The sequence below is a fragment of the Gadus morhua genome, chromosome 5 (genome assembly GCF_902167405.1).
Source record: "Gadus morhua chromosome 5, gadMor3.0, whole genome shotgun sequence".
Taxonomy (NCBI): Eukaryota; Metazoa; Chordata; class Actinopteri; order Gadiformes; family Gadidae; genus Gadus; species Gadus morhua.
The window spans coordinates 21182784-21205268 of NC_044052.1; the positions used below are offsets into that span (position 1 = coordinate 21182784).

Below are 22485 nucleotides of genomic sequence, written 5' to 3' on the forward strand. Positions count from 1 at the left end.
CTAAGGGTTGAAGAGTTCTCTAAGGGTTGAAGAGTTCTCTAAGGGTTGAAGAGTTCTCTAAGGGTTGAAGAGTTCTCTAAGGGTTGAAGAGTTCTCTAAGGGTTGAAGAGTTCTCTAAGGGTTGAACAGTTCTCTAAGGGTTGAACAGGGCCTGGGCTTGACAGGTTTAAGGGTTGAAGGTCTCTAAGGGTTGAACAGTTCTCTAAGGGTTGAAGAGTTCTTTAAGGGTTGAAGAGTTCTCTAAGGGTTAAACAGTTCTCTAAGGGTTGAACAGTACTCTAAGGGATAAAGACTTCTCTAAGGGTTGAACAGTTCTCTAAGGGTTGAACCGTTCTCTAAAGGTTGAACTGGGCCTGGGCTCCACAGGTTTAAGGGTTGAAGGTCTCTAAGGGTTGAACAGTTCTCTAAGGGTTGAACAGTTCTCTAAGGGTTGAACAGTTCTCTAAGGATTGAACAGGGCCTGGGCTCCACAGGTTTAAGGGTTGAAGGTCTCTAAGGGTTGAACAGTTCTCTAAGGGTTGAACAGTTCTCTAAGGGTTGAACAGGGTCTGGGCTGTTTTAAGGGTGCCCTTAAGAGTGAAATGCTTCTTTGAATATTGTTAGAGGAACGTCTGTATTTTTGCGGCCACACACTAAACGCCCACAATACACACCACAAGCACTCGCACGCCACATGCACACACTAAACGCACATCACACGCAAGCCCTACACACGGCACACGCAAACAACATGCTAGCCATATACACACGATCATCACCCACCCACACACACGCACGCAGCAACGTACGCGCCACACACCACACACACACAAGCCACGCAAACAACATACAAACACACCACACGACACAGACTACGTGCGGCACACGCACACACCCAGTGCACACCACACGCCCGCGCTATTCAAACGCTGATTAATGGCCGTGATTAAGCAGAAGACTGAGAAAATCCATCTCAGAGCTCTAAGCTGTTCATGGGTCCCAGCAGGGGTCTGCCACAAGAATGGAACTCCACACACACACACACACACACACACACACACACACACACACACACACACACACACACACACACACACACACACACACACACACACACACACACACACACACACTGACACCCTAACACACAATCGTATTCACATGCATGTAGACAAACACTGTGATTTGTCGAAATCTCTCCGCACACAGACACAGACACATGCGCCCTTGCTATGTTGACAGAATGTGTCGTGTGTCGCGTGTTGCTCTCAGCAGCAGGTGATTGTGACAGTTCTTCATGCACCGTGACATCCCCCTTCCAGAAATACTGGTAAAAAAATGACATCATGTTCGCCACCGGCAACAATTGGATTTCACCGTCTGCGACTAATTGAATCATGAAATGTAAACGGCGAGCAGAAGGATCCCATTAGCAGAGTCAGTGTTGAAATGGGATCTAGCGGTGGGATCTACTGTTCACTATCGGGCAGTGTTGAGATGGGATCTAGCGGTGGGATCTACTGTTCACTATCGGGCAGCATTGGGCCGCTGTGGCGAGACTAAGTTAGCTACTTACTGGTTACTTTCCACACGTTTAGCAGACGCTTTTAATTCAATGTAACGCCTTACAGTGCATTCTGATCCATGTCGCTAAGGAGAAGGTAGGAGTTAGACAGTCAATCCAGATTCACGTCATTAAGGAGCAACTAAAAATTATAAGACGATATCTCCTTCACTTTATCATGTCATTTTCTCTCTCTCTCTCTCTCTCTCTCTCTCTCTCTCTCTCTCTCTCTCTCTCTCTCTCTCTCTCTCTCTCTCTCTCTCTCTCTCTCTCTCTCTCTCTCTCTCTCTCTCTCTCTCTCTCTCTCTCTCTCTCTCCCTCCTTGTTCTTACCCTCTGGTAATTTGTTTCTTTTTGGAAACACTTTTTTATTTTCTGTCTCTCTTTCTGATACCCTCCCCATCTCTCTCTCTTTCCCTCCCACCTCATAGCTCTCTCTCTCTCTCTCTCTCTCTCTCTCTCTCTCTCTCTCTCTCTCTCTCTCTCTCTCTCTCTCTCTCTCTCTCTCTCTCTCTGTCTCTATAACACTCCTCTCCCTCTCCTTCATGTCTCCCCCAACCCACTGCCTGTGATTCTCTAACCCTTCCTCCATTATCCATTCTTCTTCTCTCTTCTTTTTATTTTTTTAAATCTTTATTGTTGTCTGCGGTGGGAGACGATGGGGACACTATTCTGGGTGCGTTGCCATGGTAACGGCGAGGACCGCTGGCAGGGTACGGAGCGTTCTGATCCGGTTCGGTCCTGAGAGAGAGAGAGAGAGAGAGCTAGAGAGAGAGAGAATGAGAGGATTCCAATACACCTCCTTAGCGCTGTGTGTTTGTATAGGTGTATACGTGTTTGAGTGTAATGTGTGTGTGAGAAAGTTTGTTTGCGGGTTTGTATTCATCAGCCATGTGTCACCCAAATACACACATCTTACATCACTTACACCAAGGCGCACACACACACTCACACACAGACACACACACACACACGCCTCTTCTCCCTTTGTCAGTGTAAACAGGCACGTCTCCGAGGGCGGCGGGGGGGGGGGGGGGGGGCAGCACTGTAATGGATGAAGGGCTGTAATAGACGTTGCCTAATTTGTCTGAACTGCTCTGGAGCAGAGATCTCCATCCACAATCTGGCGCTCCGTCTATATATAACAAAAAGGACAAACCTGCAGGATACAGTCTCTTTTTCTTGGCATGAGAGCCAGAGGAGGGCTTTCGAGTGAATCTTGGATACAACATCAGGTGGATTGTTGTTTTATAGATCCATTTTACTGGAGTATTCGTTCCCAGGTGGTTCGAATTTTATTACGAAGGTTGCTGGGATGATCGTCAATCGTTTTCGCACAAACTGCTTTTTAGCTGATGCTTCTATAATGACAACGCATTTGAAATCCGCAGCACATTTCTTGGCGCCCAATGGTGTTTTGTCCAAATAATATTCTTGCTTTTTTAAGGTACATTTTATTGAGGAGCAGGGAGGGGCTAGTGGGCACCAAGCCTTAGGGGGGATGTTTACAGGTAGACGGTAGACTTTTGGGAATCAAACCCAGAACCTTTTTGTCATAAAACAAACACCCTAGCTCAGTTTAATAGATCCATTGAACAATCCCACCCTTAATGGTTTCATCTTTATCCAGAACGTTATTGCAGGTACTTTATGGTTAACGACTATCATCACTTACCTTACTCCGACGTAGAAATGTATTTTGACCAATAGCTGCACTGCTTCTCTTTAAAACTGCTCTTTGATCCGAACTAGTGAACAAATATGAACCCGGGGCGGTTCTGGGACTCAAACCAACACCCACACTGTCAAAAATTGTTCAGTAAAACAGATGGATGAGTCCAGCCTACCGTGTGATGTGGGACCAGAATAAGGCTGCAGGGTTCGTTAAAATCGAGTTTTTCTGCAAGTGTTCCCATGCAGTGGGCGGTAGATGAACCGAGTTATAAATAAACCGATTAATAATACTAAATAATGACCTGTCACGCGTTTAAATGTTAGCCTGCGCTCCCAGCAAACACGATCAACACATGAATTGTAATTCACCTAATTTACCTCCTTCTCAAATTCTTCTCTCCCCCTCTCCCTCCCTCCCCCTCTCTCCCTCTCAGCCCTCCTCTACGCCACGATCTTTGGAAACGTGACGACCATCTTCCAGCAGATGTACGCCAACACCAACCGCTACCATGAGATGCTGAACAACGTGCGGGACTTCCTGAAGCTGTACCAGGTCCCCACGGGTCTCAGCGAGAGGGTCATGGACTACATCGTCTCAACCTGGTCCATGTCCAAGGGCATCGACACCGAGAAGGTGACCAGCTAACTAACCTACCTACTAGCTAACCTGGTCCATGTCCAAGGGGCTCGACACCGAGAAGGTGACCAGCTAACTAACCTACTAACTAACTGACCTGGTCCATGTCCAAGGGCGTCGACACCGAGAAGGTGACCAGCTAACTAATCTAGTAACTAACTAACCTGGTCCATGTCCAAGGGCATCGACACCGAGAAGGTGACCAGCTAACTAACCTACCTACTAACTAACCTGGTCCATGTCCAAGGGCGTCGATCACCGAGAAGGTGACCAGCTAACTAACCTACCTACTAAATAACCTGGTCCATGTCCAAGGGCGTCGATCACCGAGAAGGTGACCAGCTAACTAACCTACCTACTAACTAACCTGGTCCATGTCCAAGGGCGTCGATCACCGAGAAGGTGACCAGCTAACTAACCTACCTACTAACTGACCTGGTCCATGTCCAAGGGCGTCGACACCGAGAAGGTGACCAGCTAACTAATCTAGTAACTAACTAACCTGCTCCATGTCCAAGGGCATCGACACCGAGAAGGTGACCAGCAAACTAACTTACTTACTAACTAACTAACTAACCTGGTCCATGTCCAAAGGCATCGACACCGAGAAGGTGACCAGCTAACTAACCTACCTACTAACTAACCTGTTCCATGTCCAAGGGCGTCGACACCGAGAAGGTGACCAGCTAACTAACCTACTAACTAACTAACCTGGTCCATGTCCAAGGGCATCAACACCGAGAAGGTAACCAGCAAACTAACTTACTTACTAACTAACTAACCTGGTCCATGTCCAAGAGCATCGACAAAGAGAAGGTGGCCAGCTTACTAACTAACCTGCTAACTAACTTAATAACCTACTTACCTGGTCCATGTCCAACACTAAGAAGGTGACCAGCTAACTAACCTACTAACTAACTAGCCTGGTCCATGTCCAAGGGTATCAACACAGAGAAGGGGACAAGCTTAATAGCTAGCTAATTTGCTAACCTACTAACCTGGTCCGTGTCCAAGGGTATCAACGAGGAGACGGCGGCTAGCTAACTAACTACCTAGCTAAATTTATATCTAACGGACCTGGTCCAATGCATGTCAAAAAGACAGGGAGAATGCACAAGCTAACTAACTAGCTGACTAACAAACAAGCGTACCTGATCACTTTCGAAGGGTAATTACATGGAGGTGGTGACTAGCTAGCTAACTAACCAACTTACTAACTTGATCCATTTCCAAGGGTATCGACACAGAAGTCGACTGACTAGCTTTCTATCCAATTAACTTGTTAACTAGTTATCGAACTTGCTAACTAGCCAATGGGCGAACCAACCGATATCCAAGCGCATGCGTGCCGCCATGCATAGTCTCGCTTTAAGTACCTCACACAGTGACAAAGCAGAAGCCGTTTCCAGCGGGTTGCGGTCCTTTGCAGTGATGGAGCAGCCGACGGAGAGCTTCCCTCCCGCTGCGGGCGTATTAGAACACAGAGTCTCTTCTCCGCCACGTACTTACCGCCGTTAAGATGCAGTTAGGAGGGGAACGTACCACCCCCCCCCCCCCCCCCCCCCCCCCTCCATCCGAACCCAGCGGGATGCCTTGCTCCCCCGGCCCGGTCTAATGGCCGCTCTCTACAGCGAGCAGCAGGGACTGACTAGACCGTACACACCCTGAGAGAGGCAGAGGAGAGACAGAGAGACAGAGAGAGAGAGAGAGAGAGAGAGAGAGAGAGAGAGAGAGAGAGAGAGAGAGAGAGAGAGAGAGAGAGAGAGAGAGAGAGAGAGAGAGAGAGAGACAGAGAGACAGATGAGAGATATATAGGAGAGAGAGGGAGCGACAGAGGAGACAGAGGAGAGACCGGGGAGAGAGAAAGCGATGAGAGAGAGAGAAAGAGGAGAGAGAGACAGATGAGAGAGAGGAGAGAGAGAAAGATATAGGAGAGAGAGAGAGACAGAGGAGAGAGGAAAGGAAGTGAGAGGACAGAGAGGTGAATAGATGGAGAGAGAGAGAGAGAGAGAGAGAGAGAGAGAGAGAGAGAGAGAGAGAGAGAGAGAGAGAGAGAGAGAGAGAGAGAGAGAGAGAGAGAGAGAGAGAGAGAGAGAGAGAGAGAGAGAGAGAGAGAGAGAGAGAAGGCCTTTATGTTCAGAGAGGATGGAGTGGAGATGGAGGGAGTGAGAGTGATAGGGGAAGAGAGAAGGAGGAGATCAAGAGAGAGGAGGGGGAGACCCGAGTGAGGAACAGTGATGGGTCGTGAGAGGAGGAGGACCTCTCTATGCAGGGCCGTTCTCATTAGTGTTTGCGTGCATGTGTTCACATTTAGTTTAAATGAGGTGGACACTCTTTTTACAGCCCTATAACTTGAGCATTAAACACATTCGTGGTGTGGACAACGTAATAGCCGTTGCACTGTCGCGGGTGCCAGAAGGATTCGAGTAAACCAGTTCCCGTTTCCGGCCGTTTTCCCTGACGGATCCCATTTAACCTTTCCCATTTTGCCTTTCCGCCCTTTGACATTAATATTGTTTTTCTTTTTTGCCGCAGCCTTATTTACAGAGGCCACATATGTTGGGCCTCTGTTTTAAGGGGGAGAGTGTTAGATCCCCCTGGTAACTCTTACCATGGCGGTCCCCCACCACACAGGGTGTGGTGGGGGGGGGGCGGCGCTGTTTTCCCACTTGGGCCATTTGGCTCCTCCCTTTTTTCAGCAGGTGCACCTGATTGACCTGATTGGCCTATAAAAGGAGGAAGTCATCCAGCCTTTCGGTCTCTCGCTGTCTGGGTGACAGCAGCTGTTGCCAAACCCTACTTCTTCTTTATTTTGGTTTTGTGGCACATTCTCACTACATCAGTCCATAGCACACTACACATAGTTAAGCTGCCATCTACACTGATACTTAATTTCCTTGAAAGGGCTTATTTTTTGAATAAATATACAGAAACTTGTTCACTGCGTGTCTCCCTATTTGTTATGTCATGCTTGAGCCATGCGGTCATAACAAATGTATTATTATTTAACTACCGAGGCAGTTAAAGAGTGTGTGTGTGTGTGTGTGTGTGTGCGTGCGTGCGTGCATGTGTGCGCTTGTGTGTGTGTCTTCCAGGTGTTATCTATCTGTCCTAAGGACATGCGCGCCGACATCTGCGTCCACCTCAACAGGAAGGTAAGCTGATGGAAGTTGGAAGTAGAATCTTTTTTTAAATCAATATGTTTCTAAGGAAGTTGTATTTCTCAGTGTTCTGGAGCCAGAGTGACCTTTACTTCTGCCTGAAAAACTAGTCTAGTCACAATCAAAGTCACAGCTAAAGCTTTAATTGCCAGCTTCATGTGCAGGTTCACCTGTAGCTGTAGAAGGAACATCTGTACGAGCACATCTGTAGTAGATTCAGTCTAGAAGACACATCTGTAGCGAAAACTCCTGTACAGTACAACTGTAGCAGACCTACCTGTAGCAGGAGCTAGAAACACCTGTACAGGTACACATGTAACAGACACACCTGTACAGGTACACCTTTAGCAGACACACCTGTAGCAGACGCAACTGTAGCAGACACCCCTCTAGCAGGCACACCTGTACAGGTACACCTGTAGCAGACACCCCTCTAGCAGACACCCCTCTAGCAGGCACACCTGTAGCAGACACCCATGTAGCAGACACACCTGTAGCAGACGCACCTGTAGCAGACACCCCTCTAGCAGGCACACCTGTACAGGTACACCTGTACAGGTACACCTGTACAGGTACACCTGTAGCAGACACACCTGTAGCAGACACACCTGTACAGTTCACCTGTAGCATATACACCTGTAGCAGGCACACTTTTACAGGTACACCTGTAGCGGGCACACCTGTAGCAGACACACCTGTAGCAGGCACACCTGTAGCAGGTACACCTGTACAGGTACACCTGTAGCAGGCACACCTGTAGCAGACACAACTGTAGCAGGCACACCTGTAGCAGACACACCTGTAGCATGCACACCTGTACAGGTACACCTGCAGCAGACTCACCTGCAGCAGACACACCTGCACAGACACACCTGTGCAGGTACACCTGTAGCAGACACCCCTGTAGCAGATACCCCTGTAACAGTCACACCTGTCCAATTAACCCTGCGGCTGCCTCCCCCCTCCCAGGTGTTTAACGAGCACCCGGCGTTCCGGCTGGCGAGTGACGGCTGCCTGCGCTCCCTGGCCGTGGAGTTCCAGACAACGCACTGCGCGCCGGGCGACCTCATATTCCACGCCGGGGAGAGCGTGGACACCCTTTGCTTCGTGGTGTCGGGGTCGCTGGAGGTCATCCAGGACGATGAGGTCATCGCCATCCTAGGTAAGGACGACATCCTGTTTGCCTTTTATGGTCATAGTCGCCTACCTTGGTGTCTTTTGTTCCAGTGATTTATTGAGCGCTCTTTCATTTTGATTCTAAAAAAAAATCTTGAAGTTGTCATTTCACTACGACACCTGCCAACTCCTGGCCAGCCCTGGGAGGAGTTTGAAGGGTTCTGGTTCCCCCCCTGGTACGACGTGAAGAGGTTCCCGGGTTAAGAGCTGCTGTCACATCTCATATGGATGGGACCTTTGATACTGTCAGGGGTAGAAGGGGAGAGAGAGAGAGGGAGAGAGAGAGGGAGGGAGGGAGGGAGAGAGAGAGAGAGAGAGAGAGAGAGAGAGAGAGAGAGAGAGACTGGGAAGCTGGTCAGACAGAGAGAGAAAGGTAGACATAAGACGGCTAGTGCAGGGTCATAGATGGTCAACGGTCAGTTTTCATTCAGAGGCAGGCAGACAGACTGAGACAGTAAAGATAGTGATAGATAGATGGATGAATAGAGTGATAGAAAGATAGATAGATAGGAAGTTGGATGAATAGATAGGTAGGTAGACCGATAGATTGAAGGAGGGGCGAGTGGGAGAGAGAGAGAGAGAGAGAGAGAGAGAGAGAGAGAGAGAGAGAGAGAGAGAGAGAGAGAGAGAGAGAGAGAGAGAGAGAGAGAGAGAGAGAGAGAGAGAGAGAGAGAGAGAGAGAGAGAGAGAGAGAGAGAGAGACTCTAACTGGCGACGGTTCTGATGTGTCCTGTGGTTTATGAAGACTCCAGAGTGCAGTATTATTATAACAAGACACAAGGTTCCACAGTCATACTGAAAGATGAAAAAAAAAGAGAGTGAGAAAGTGGGAGAGAGAGATGAATATTCAATTGAATGGTTCCTTTCGACGGTTTGACGTTTTTTTGTTAATCATTATTGAAAGTTTAAATTGAAGTGATTCAAATTCATAAAATTCAAAAACTTTTGAGCCAACTTTCAGAGAGAACTGTCTCTGTCCTCGAAAGGAGATGAAGGTATGGGAAGAGAATAGAGGCCAGAGAGTAGAGGCCAGAGAGTAGAGGCCAGAGAGTAGAGGCCAGAGAGTAGAGGCCAGAGAGTAGAGGCCAGAGAGTAGAGGCCAGAGAGTAGAGGCCAGAGAGTAGAGGCCAGAGAGTAGGGGCCAGAGAATAGGGGCCAGAGAACAGAGGACAGTGAATAGGGGCCAGTGAATAGGGGCCAGAGAATAGGGGGCAGAGAATAGGGGCCAGAGAACAGAGGACAGTGAATAGAGGCTAGAGAATAGAGGAAAGCTAATAGAGGCCAGAGACAAGAGGTCTGAGAATAGAGGCCAGAGGACAGAAAATCATAGGTATTAGGAAGAGAAAAAGGAAGGAGAAGGAACATTGAATTTCATTTCAACGATTGGTGAAATACTAATGGGGGCGTGGCTTGATGGTTCACCGGTGCATGCTGGGATATATTCTATTTATATTTTTTATGCTCAAGGATGCCTGCCAGAACCATTTAACTCTGCGTCAGACACTCCAACCACTCGACATCCCGGTGTCTATTAGACACCAGCTCCGGGTTTATAAAGGAAGTGTCCTGCCTTGGGGAGTCGTGGTCGACCTCCTCAGCTGTACCTCATCTCATGACTGAGGAGGACTTTTACTTTGTGAACCTGGTAGCCCCAGCCTCTAGCATGCATGTGTGTGTGTTTGTGTGTTTGCATGTGTGTGTGTGCGTGTGTGCGTGTGCAAGCGCTTGCGTGTGTGTGCCTGGAGTACAGGATAATAACTAGAGAGCAGAATGAGCGATCGTAAGACAGAGGAGGAGAGGATGAACAGAGAGGAGGAGAGGGAGCGGAAGGAAGAGAGGGTGGAGAGGTTGTTAAAGAGAGAGAGAGCGCTGAACCCCTTAAGCTAGGGAACAGTCAGGTCCTCGCTCTAAAAACAACGGCTGACATTTTCTAAAGCTAAGCTAACAATACCCCTCTCCCCCTCCTCCCCTCTCCTCAGCACCTGTCCTCTCCTCCTCCTCCCCCTCACTCCCCTCTCTTCTCCCTTTTCTCTCCCCTTTCCCCCTACCCTACCAACTCATCTCCTACCCTATCCTCTTGCTCCTCACTCCCCTCTTCTCCCTTTTCTCTCCCCCTCCTCCTCCCCACTCCACATCTCCCGCCTTCTCCTCCTCCCCCATCACTCAACCTCTCTTCTCCCTTTCCTCTCCCCCTTCCCCCTCCTCCCCCCATTCCCCCACTCCCCGTCTCCCACACTCTCATCTTTCTCCTCGTTCACCTCTCTTCTCCTTCTCCTCCCCCCTACTCTTCATCTCCTACCCTTTCCACCTCCTCCTCACTCCCCTCTAATCCCTTTCCTCTCCCCTCCTCATCTCTCGTCCACCTTCTCCTCCCTGCTTCTCCTCCCTCCCCCTCTCCCTCCCCCGCCTCTCTGTATTCTATGTAACATGTTGTATATTGTGTGGTTCAGTGAGTGTGTGCGTGTATTGTCATTGTTTCATTATTGGTGTGCACGTTAGTATGAACGTGTGTGTGTGTCTGCTTTTGTGTTTCCCCTCAAACTGCAGCCTTATTAAGTTTCCAATCTCAGCCACTTGCAAATCCAGGAGAGAGGGAGGGAGGGAGAGGGGGGGGGGGAGAGAGAGAGAGAGAGAGAGAGAGAGAGAGAGAGAGAGAGAGAGAGAGAGAGAGAGAGAGAGAGAGAGAGAGAGAGAGAGAGAGAGAGAGAGAGAGAGAGAGAGAGAGAGAGAGAGAGAGAGAGAGAGAGAGAGAGAGAGAGAGAGAGAGAGAGAGAGAGCCTGTATTTCTGAAAGTTTCTCAATCAAACCTCTGTTCCTTCTGAGAGTTTAATCATTCTGTACCCGCTGGTAAGATTCAGAGTCTTTCCAAATGGAAATAACACTGGCTGGCTCTATATATACACTCATAACCCCTCACAGAGTTGATTCCACCGACATTAACTCATTCATTGTTGCTAATCAAGATTTTATTAATTTGCTTTTCGGTTGCTTGGGCCGGCACCAGAACAAGAGGCACAAGAGCTTCGGCAGGGAGGTGCTAAATTTAGTCCCAGCGTTCCCCAGACCTGGATGCCAGGAAAGAGGCGTTCTTTTGGTTATTACCTTTTTTGCTGTTGCTTGGTTCTATATCCAGAAAAGCCCAGCAGAGTGAGTGAGAGTGACTTGTGGTGGATTATATTCAGAGCAGACCAGGGTGTAACTATGGGCGCTGTTACATGCTGCTCCATAACTCTCGCTGAGTGAGTCGTGTTGGAGTATGTTCAGAGCAGACCAGGGTGTAACTATGGGCGCTGTTAAAAGCTGCTCCTTAACTCTCACTGTAGTGAGTTGTGGTGGAGTATGTTCAGAGCAGACCAGGGTCTAACTCTGGGGGCTGTCAGTGTTACATTCTGCTCCTTAGCTCTCACTGGGTGAGTTGTGGTGGAGTATGTTCAGAGCAGACCAGGGTGTAACTATGGGGGCTTTCGTTACATGTTGCTCCCTAACTCTCACTGAAGTGTGTTGTGATGTCCCAGTGAGTTTCCCACTGAACACGTTAGACCTCCTCGTTTTAGCTAATTGATACTAGTGTTGCTAATTTCCTGCGAAAAAAAAAGGGATGAAATCGGTTGCTATGTCTACTGTTACCCAGGTAACTGCTTGCTAGTTTGGAATAACGTGTGTGCCAGAAGCACACAGACATGCACAGAACTATACAAGCACACAGAAATGAACAGACACACACACACACACACACACACACACACACACACACACACACACACACACACACACACACACACACACACACACACACACACACACACACACACACACACACACACACACACACACACACACACACACGTTAAACATAGTAGAATCAAAACACTTGCTGGGTTTGCTCAACAGTTTTTGGAACTGAATTGTGTCTGCGCCATGAATGCTGGGATACCAGCATGTTTGTGAAGCAAATAAAAAATTATTTACATGCAAACGTTTGGGACATTAGGTATCAACTGTAGTGTTGGTTTGAGATCGACTGATCTCTGTATAACCTGCCCTGGCAATTAAAATGCTACTCTGAATTGTAAGAAGCAACAATTTTCCCTGCGTTATTTATCCAAATCAACAAACAGGGGGCCGGGGTCCAGGGTGTGTTGAACCGGGTCTGGTTGGAGTGGAACCTAATCCACTCACCTGATACCCTAGCGAGCTCAAACAGCAGGGGGTCATTCCTGTCAATCACAAGCCGCTGACATAACCAATTAGCAAACTTGCAATCGGGGAGCAGGAAGGGCGACGGGGAGTTAATGACTAATTAGTGGAATGGGATATCAGAGTTTGGTGGGAGATAAAAGAGGGCTGAGAAATATACCTTGATAGTCAAGATTCATCTTCCCTCAGTAGCAATGTCTTTATGTAGCGAGACACTGTTGTTACCACCAGTTTTATCCTCAAAAGCCTATTGATGCGCAACACATCGACTGCATTGAGTCATTTAGCAGACATCTGCAATCAAAGCGGTTCACGAGCTAAAAGAACGTTCGAAGAACACAGAGTGGAGTGACTCTGAATCATCCGGCGTGACCTAGTTCCTAAAAGAGAGCGAGCACTCTGGCCGGTTGTTCGTTGTCAGGAGTCAGACCACAAAGTGACTACAATGTGGTCGTGGTGCACAGTAGTTTAAAATAATATTTATATTTTTTGTGATTTCTGCTTTCTGAGACCTGAATTTAGAAAAGTGCATCTTCGTTTAAAAGTCAGAGATGGCCGATATGAAGATGTGCACTGTAAACACCAGAGCTAGTACCACCACACTAGTCTGTGGAGGTTTGTGTCGTTGTTGCTGTTGCTGGAGTCTTCAGCTGCCGTACAAGTTCCACTCGAAGGGGGAAGAAGTATTCAATATTATTCTACGTTTCTCATGGTTATCCAAACCTCCCAGCAAATGCACTTGACTTCCATCCCTCCATCTTGATCCAGAGAGTTTAGGAACTCGAGATCTGCGTTTTCATGTGCCAAAATCCTTCAATCCACCATCTTGTCTTTACACCTGTGTTCTGCATCCAAGCCCAAAGATCTGCGTTTCTCCGTCTCGTGGAGTTAATGACGTCGCGGAGAGCCCCATCTCCCCTCACTCCTTCTCCCGGTTTATTTATTGATGGTCTAATGGCCCACCCCCACCAAAGCCCTCAGTCGCCTCCCATCTTGTTTTTCAGGAGACGCAGGGTGGATTAATCTCTTTATCCATAATTCATGACTGGTTATGAGACAGGGACTTAAAGCGGGCTTTCTATTCACACAGCAATATGTTCTGGCCCGGTGAGCTGACGCACCTTTTGGTTCGCAGTGCTGCGCGGGAAGCCCTGTAATTAGTGCCGTGCCGATAGCCTTGTGCGCTAGCTTTGCCGTCAGTTCTATGGTTAGATCTGAGCGGTTAGAGCTGAGCGGCTTGCGCTTAAAAGTGTTGGCGCCAATCAGTTAGCTTTGAGGAGTGGCACTGCGGTTAGCATTAGCGGTTAGCTCTGCCTTTTTCGAACGTTGAACAGTTATGTCCTGGCGGTTAGCACTTAATGGTTAGCACTGACTTGTTAGCACCAAGCGGTTAGAGCATAGTTGTTAGCGCCATCACTAGCACTGAGTGGTAAGCACTGACTTGTTAGCACCAAGCGGTTAGAGCTTAGTTGTTAGCGCCATGGCTAGCACTGAGTGGTAAGCACTGACTTGTTAGCACCAAGCGGTTAGAGCATAGTTGTTAGCGCCATGGCTAGCACTGAGTGGTAAGCACTGACTTGTTAGCACCAAGCGGTTGGAGCATAGTTGTTAGCGCCATGGCTAGCACTGAGTGGTAAGCGCTGAGCGGTTCAAGCTGAATGGCTAGCGAAAAGAGGTGTACCACGCTAACAGTCAAGAGACACGGAAACGACCGAGATTACGTCACCTTGGGGCCTCTGGTGTGTTTAGGCATGCTACTAGTTACTTTGAGTAGCATGCTTTGAGTAGCACAGTACTCACAGTGGCATCATACCGAGGAGCCTGGAACACATTTAATTATTGATAGCGTCAACTAATTTTAGTTTGGTGTTTCATGGTTTTAATGTATTTTTTGGTACTTTCCCAATTATTGATGTGTCGGATAGGGATTATTTATGACCAATAGCAAATATCAAATACAAATCTTGCTAAATCCATTGGAGGGATAAAATGATTAAACTGAATCTTTCTTGTGTTGTTTATGTACTTACAATCATGTTCAAAGGCAGGGAACCCTGGATAAGGAAAATGAAAGTGGACCTTTAATACAAACTAAAGGTCCCTCCGGACGCCCTCATCTATCTGATGATTACATAACGTCAGCGTGGAGCAACAGTCAGACCTCACAGGGCACGCGCCGGGCTGCAGCCCAATGCAATCCCTCCTCCTCCTCCTCCTCCTCCTCTTCCGCCGACTCTCCTTCCCCTCCCCTGCTCCTTCTCTTCCGATTCATCCTCCTTCTCCACCTCCTTCTCATCCTCCTCCTCCTCTCCGTATTCCTCCCTCCCTGTCTTTTCCTCCCCCATCCCCTCTTCCTTTCTCCTCCCCTTGCCTCCTCCCCCTCTCTCCTTCCCCACCCCGGCTCCTTCTCTTCTGATATCTCCACCTCCTCCCCCGTCTCCTTCTCCTTCTCTCCCTCTCTCCCCCTCCTTTCTCCCCCTCCTCCTCCTCCTCCTCCTCCTCCTCCTCCTCCACCTCCTCCTCCACCTCCTACTCCATCCCTGTAACTAGAGGCCGTCTGCTACAGCGTGTGTTAGTGGTGGTGTCCGGGCTGCGTTAAGGACCAGTATTACTACGGCAGGTTTTCAGTCACGGCACCAACCAACAGAGCACACGTCCACCCACCCTAGCCTCCACCTTTCTGGTGCTGCTGGCGTGTGCGTGCGTGCGTGTGTCTGTGTCTGTGTGTGTGTGTGTGTGTGTGTGTGTGTGTTCGGGGGCGGGCGGAGGGGGAGGGGGGGGGTTCAGGTGATATCCCGGCAGGCTTGCATGACATCCCTCAGCCCCGGTCTGTAATTGGCCAGAAGCTCCACCACCACTAGGGACCTCATCGCAGGCGAGGCCTGCTGTCGGAGCTCATGTTGTGGGGGGGGGGGCGGGGGGTGCGGCCGCATCGACGGCCCCCAGGGAGGTGTGGAGCACCAGGGTGATGAAGAGAGAGAGACAATATTCGACCCCCTTCCTCCACACACGGCTCAGGTGCTGATGCTGCGGCTGTTGTCGGGGTTACCTGCAGTCGAGCCACGCTCTGTTTTTTAGCAGCAGGCTGACGCCCCGGAGCCGCTTGTTGTGAGGACCCCGCTAACCCCGTCCGGCCCCCCCGGAGAACCTCTTCACACCGCTTCCTTCCTCTGGGGGGGCTCGACGGCACGTTGGCCCCCGAAGGAGAGACCTGAGGCTCCGACGGCAACACGCTCGTCGCCCATCGTCCTCAGCCTACCTGTAGGCTTCCTATAGCTCACACACACGCACGACTCACGCATACACACACACGAACACACACAAACGCACACACGCACTTATACTCACACCCTCATATACAAACACACACGCACTCACACACACACGCATACACCCTCACACACACCAACAGACACACGCACTTATACTCACACACTCGTATACAAACACACACACCCTCACACACACTCATACTCACACGCAGTCTCTCACACACACACCCTCACAAGAAGTTATATTCACTCTCTCCCTGTTCACTGTCAGTCTGAGAGGGACCCAGGTCTTCCACGGGCACCTTCCTATTGGCTCACGACCGGGTCGGCCGTCGGACAAACAGGAAGTGGGGACGCGCGCCATATTTCCGTGTCGTCGGCGCACGCCACCCTCGCGGCGGTCGGTCCGCCCGCCTCTTTGTTTCTGATGAGTCACGCCGCCGGGATGGGGGGTTGGGGGGGAGACGGCGCATCTAATGGCGGCGTTGCCATGGCGATTCTCGCACCACGACGTTCGGACGGGGGGCTTTCATCTGTTGCCGGCGGCGATCATTAGCGATGGGAGCTGGCTCTGCATCAGTCGAGGGGCCCAGATGGCCGGGGCCCCCGCCGGTGATGAGCCGAGAGCCCCGTGTTTACCGGGGGGGGCGGGGCCGAACGCTCAGCTCCCCTCAAGGGGGCGGGGCCGCAGGGGCGCCTCGAATCTCTCCGCTGCTGCTTCCATTCATGTCACCCGATCGTCTTCACGTCTTCATCTCCTGAAGCTCTTCACGAGCAGCACAGCCTCGTGTCATCATCGCAGGTCGGAACAGAACCACATCCCGTGTTGTAAGGAACGCAGTATCGGGGATTACACTCTCTCTTTGAGCTCCCCCCTCCCTCCAAGGGAAGGTGGGTGGACGGGGGTCGGCGTGTGTGCGCTTGTGTGCGTGTGTGTTTTGGCTTGCTTGCATCGAAAATCGCACCATGAACATGTCAACCAATCCCACGGCTGGTCTTCTCACTGCTCCACCAATCAAACGATCAGAAGGTCTAACTAGCCCTGTATCCCATCTCCCTTCTCCCCTCTTCCCACCTGCTGCCATCACCTCCGTGTCTCTCTGATCATCACGAGAGGAAGGAGCTGGCTCTGTTGCTAAGGACCAGGCCAGGTTGGACTGTTGCTAGGGACAGCAGATTAAAGCAGACCTCTTTAATCGCACACAGTGAGGCAGTGTTAGACCTCTAACCTCACACCGAGGCAGTGTCAGACCTCTAACCTCACACCGAGGCAGTGTCAGACCTCTAACCTCACACCGAGGCAGTGTCAGACCTCTAACCTCACACTGAGGCAGTGTCAGACCTCTAACCTCACACTGAGGCAGTGTCAGACCTCTAACCTCACACCGAGGCAGTGTCAGACCTCTAACCTCAGTGAGGCAGTGTCAGACCTCTAACCTCACACCGAGGCAGTGTCAGACCTCTAACCTCACACCGAGGCAGTGTCAGACCTCTAACCTCACACTGAGGCAGTGTCAGACCTCTAACCTCACACCGAGGCAGTGTCAGACCTCTAACCTCACACTGAGGCAGTGTCAGACCTCTAACCTCACACTGAGGCAGTGTCAGACCTCTAACCTCACACCGAGGCAGTGTCAGACCTCTAACCTCAGTGAGGCAGTGTCAGACCTCTAACCTCACACCGAGGCAGTGTCAGACCTCTAACCTCACACCGAGGCAGTGTCAGACCTCTAACCTCACACTGAGGCAGTGTCAGACCTCTAACCTCACACCGAGGCAGTGTCAGACCTCTAACCTCACACCGAGGCAGTGTCAGACCTCTAACCTCAGTGAGGCAGTGTCAGACCTCTAACCTCACACCGAGGCAGTGTCAGACCTCTAACCTCACACCGAGGCAGTGTCAGACCTCTAACCTCACACTGAGGCAGTGTCAGACCTCTAACCTCACACCGAGGCAGTGTCAGACCTCTAACCTCACACCGAGGCAGTGTCAGACCTCTAACCTCACACCGAGGCAGTGTCAGACCTCTAACCTCACACCGAGGCAGTGTCAGACCTCTAACCTCACACCGAGGCAGTGTCAGACCTCTAACCTCAGTGAGGCAGTGTCAGACCTCTAACCTCACACTGAGGCAGTGTCAGAACTCTAACCTCACACCGAGGCAGTGTCAGACCTCTAACCTCACAGTGAGGCAGTGTCAGACCTCTAACCTCACACCGAGGCAGTGTCAGACCTCTAACCTCACACTGAGGCAGTTTCAGACCTCTAACCTCACACAAGGCAGTGTCAGACCTCTAACCTCACACCGAGGCAGTGTCAGACCTCTAACCTCACACCGAGGCAGTGTCAGACCTCTAACCTCAGTGAGGCAGTGTCAGACCTCTAACCTCACACTGAGGCAGTGTCAGAACTCTAACCTCACACTGAGGCAGTATCAGACCTCCACAGTATGCAGCATTCTTTTTCCTCTGATTGGTTGCAATTCTCGATTGGTTGTTCGTATATTAGCTTCTATTTGATTCACTGTTGTTTAATTGGCTTCTCTTTGATTCGCTGTTCTAAACTTGACTGGTCTTTTATTGGCCGTCGAATGCAATTAGACCCGGTCTGAATCATTTGATCGACGGGTCTTTATCACAGCTAGTCTTCCCTTTCTCACAGCGTCAGTCTGACACTCATCACTGTGAGTCTGTATGATGAAAGACTAACGTTAACACTGTGATAAAGGTCTTTCCGATCGTCACATGTTCGTCACATATGTTAAAGGTCATGAACACAGAAATAAACCTGAGCTTTAAAACTCCCCAACCTCCTCCTCTCTCTCTTTCTCCCCCCTCCCTCTCGGTCTCTCTCTCCCTCTCACCCCTCCTCTCTCTCTCTCTCTCTCTCCCTCTCACCCCTCCTCTCTCTCTCGCTCTCGCTCTCGCTCTTGCTCTTGCTCTCTCTCTCTCTCTCTCTCTCTCCCCCCCTTTCCCCAGGTAAAGGTGATGTGTTTGGAGATGTGTTCTGGAAGGAGACCACCCTGGCCCATGCGTGTGCCAACGTGCGTGCGCTGACCTACTGCGACCTGCACGTCATCAAGAGGGAGGCGCTGCTCAAGGTGCTCGACTTCTACACCGCCTTCGCCAACTCCTTCTCCCGCAACCTCATCCTCACCTGCAACCTCCGCAAGCGGGTAGGACACACACACACACTCACACTCACACTCTCACACACACACAAACACACACACACACACACACACACACTCACACAAAGTCACAGACACACACACACACACGGATGCACACACTCACACAAAGTCACAGACACACACAAAGTCACTCGCACACACAGAGACACGCACATGCATACACACAAAGACACACACAAAGACACACACACCCATGCACAGACACACGCACTGACCTCTAGATGGTCTTTAAATGGTCTACAGAGAGTCTCTAGATGAGTCTACATATGGTCTATGGATGGTCTATAGAGAGTCTATAGATGGTTTACAGATGGTCTATAGATGGTCTATATAGAGTCTCTAGATGAGTCTCTAGATGGTCTATAGATGGTCTATAGATGGTCTATAGATGGTCTATTTAGAGTCTCTAGATGAGTCTCTAGATCAGGGGTCTCAAACTCAAATTACCTGGGGGCCGCTGGAGGTAGAGTCTGGGTAAGGCTAGGCCCCATCAAGTATTACACAGAAGAAAGTACAACAACTGACCCAATCTAAGTTAATGATCGGGCTATAATTAGATCACGGTGGCTATGTAATCACTGACAACAGGGGACATTTCATAGTCGTTGGTGGAAACCAGGACATTTTTTGCGTTCTTTGGCGTTTGAAGGGACTCAGGACACGCAACTCAAAATTGTGACGGTCCCATCTGGTCACCCTATCACAAGTGATAAAAAAGCGTGGCAAGCGACTCAGCAAAAAATGTGCGTTTGACAACAACGCGCGGGCCGCACGAACACTAAACTTTGATGCCAAGTAGGGGGCCACAAAATATCATCCCGCGGGCCTCAATTGGCCCTCGGGCCGCGAGTTTGAGACCCCTGCTCTAGATGGTCTATAGAGAGTCTATAGATGGTTTGCAGATGGTCTATAGATGATCTATATAGAGTCTCTAGATGAGTCTCTAGATGGTCTATAGATGGTTTACAGATGGTCTATAGATGGTATACAGATGATCTATAGATGTTCGGCTGTTTCTGGATGTTGGTGAATAATTCATGTTCCCTAACTGAAGCCTCATTAAATCCTCCTGACCTTTAGTCTCTAACACAGGTACCCCCCCCCCCCCCACACACCATGCTGGCAGACAGGGAGTGTGTGTGTGTGTGTGTGTGTGTGTGTGTGTGTGTGTGTGTGTGTGTGTGTGTGTGTGTGTGTGTGTGTGTGTGTGTGTGTGTGTGTGTGTGTGTGTGTGTGTGTGTGTCGATGTGTGTGTGTGTGTGTGTGTGTGTGTGTGTGTGTGTGTGTGTGTGTGTGTGTGTGTTAGAGAGTGAATGATTGTGCATATGTTTTCCATAGATAAAGCAGAATGGCTAAAGACAAAATTGATGAGGTGGAAAATCTGTGTGTGTTTGTGTCTTAGTGTGTGTGTGTGTGTGATTGGAATATGTGTCTGTGTGTATGTCTGTATATACATGTGTGTGTGTCTGTTTGAAGTTTCATTGCTCCGTTTATTGTGTACTTTATGATAATAAAAGTGTGTGATCGAGTACCCTTTGGCAAGACCAAGCTGCACTCCACAAATGTTGCCTATTAGCATTATTGAAATGTGCATAGGCACTGCAACTTGCAGGAGGACTGCAAGTTTATCAATGAGATGACGTCACAGGAGGCAGAGCCTGCCCATCTGGCACTCCGGCCATAACAAGCTTTTAAATGATCACACCTTTCCCCTTAACGTGCCTTTAAATTCTTGTATCATGCCGCAATTGGCAGGTTTTATCTGTGTCAAGGGTGCACTTTAATTTAACTTTGATCAAGCGTTCGTATTTCTCTGGTTGTTTTTCGATTGGTCGTTCTTTAATTGGCTTCTCTCTGATTCGCTGTTCTAGACATGACTGGCCTCTGATTGGCCGTCATTCCGATCAGACGCTGTCTGATCAGACGATTCATTTGTCCAACGCGCCATTGTTCTTGCTCTTATAATTGAGTGTCAAAAATATATTGTCAGGCAACAGCTATTTTCAAAAGATGAGTAGCGTCTAGTGATGTTGTGCCCCTTCTCATCTCTCGCATGAAGGTGAACTCTGCTCGTTATGTACCAGTATCACCACCAGCCTCTGGCCAGACAACACAGAGGCTGGTGGAGGAGGAGGAGGAGGAGTAGGAGAAGGAGTAGAGAGGAATGGAGAGGAGGGAAGGAATGGAGGAGGAGTTGAGGAGGAGTTTGGACAAGGGGAGGAAGTTGAGAGTAGAGGAGGAGTAGAGAGGAGTAGGGAGAAGCACTGGGGAGGAGTAGCACGGAGCGAAGGTGTCGAGGAGGGCAGGAAGAGAACCGTAGAGAGAAGGAGGAGTAGTGAGGCGAGTAGAGGAGAAGCAGGAGTGAGAAGTAAACAGAAGTAGGGGAGGTGGAGGAGAGTGGAGGAGGGGACAGAAGGAGGGGAGGTGGAGGGAGGAGGAGCAGAGGGGGACAGAAGGAGGGGTGTAGAGACACTGTCAGCCTGTAACTGTCTTGTCCTTCACATTATAAATAATAACCCTTCAGACAACCTGCGTCCCTAAGCACTTAACCACCGCTTCACCCTTTCATGATTCACCGTCTCCTTCTGTCTCTGTCTGTCATACTGTCTCCCTCTGGTCCCTCGCTCTCGCTCTCGCTCTCGCTCTCGCTCTCTCTCGCTCTCGCTCTCTCTGAGTCTGGGCCAATTCATAATCTCTTAAACTTAAACCAATTAAGACAACATAAAGAGATAGGCGCCTGGGAATAAATGAAAGGTATACCTTTACACGCCGAGTTTCCTATCTGTTGACAAGGGAGCCCACCGCGGCCAACGACCAATTACCGACCGCCTCTAATGCCTGTGTTCCTCACCATGCCGCGCGTATCCCTGATGAATACATTCCCCTCTATGCATTTCCCCGCTTCCTTCCCGGAATCCCTTGTTCCTCCTGCCTCCGAGTGGAGGTATCACAGATACACGACCTCTTTAGTGAACTGCACTCCCTGTGCTCGTTTCCTGAGCTCCCGACGCTGGCTACCGGTTCAGTCTGCAGAGTCTCGACGCCGTTTGTTCCCGCTCTCTTTTGTTAATCAATATGTAGCAGAAATGCTAAGGAGGATTTTAACGAGCCTCTGTTTGTTTGAATCTTCACCGCGGGCCCAGGGGCGGACAGGCAGTGGCAGCAGGCCTCTTTGACTTTGCTGGAGCCCCGATCTGCTGGCTTAGTGTTTCCTAGTGTTTCTAAGGAGGCTCACAGCCACACCGGACCCGCGAGCGGAGTCCCGGATACACCCGTGGTATACATGCCTCGCTCCGCATCATGGCTCGGCTCTCTGGGCGCAGCGTGTTCACTGGTTAGCAGACGCTTCGAAAGGAACCGCTGCCGGTGGGAATAGCTTTTTAAGCTACGTTAAGGAAGTACACACTTATTGTATGTCGCACAAATTGTACATAAAATTGAGGAGCATCTTGAAACATGCTCTCAAAACCCACCTTTTCAAGATCGCTCTCACCAAATACCCTCCCTCCCTTCTCTCCCCGTCCTCCTTTTAACTATTCCTAGTTTTGTTTACCTATTTTAGTTTGCTAGCGACCTATTTTATTTTATTCTATTTCATCTTTTTATCTTTTTACTTATATGTTCTTATTAAA

At 49.7% G+C, this 22485-nt stretch overlaps 1 protein-coding gene across 1 annotated transcript in view; it reads left to right on the plus strand.

The window, feature by feature from the left end:
* The window catches only part of kcnh5b (potassium voltage-gated channel, subfamily H (eag-related), member 5b), an 82188-nt gene that overhangs the window by 39883 nt on the left and 19820 nt on the right, over nt 1-22485 (plus strand). The window contains exons 9-12 of the mRNA XM_030355865.1: nt 3651-3850; nt 6949-7008; nt 7984-8176; nt 18639-18835. Of these exons, the coding sequence (XP_030211725.1) occupies nt 3651-3850; nt 6949-7008; nt 7984-8176; nt 18639-18835 (650 nt within the window). The remainder of the gene's footprint in view (nt 1-3650; nt 3851-6948; nt 7009-7983; nt 8177-18638; nt 18836-22485) is intronic.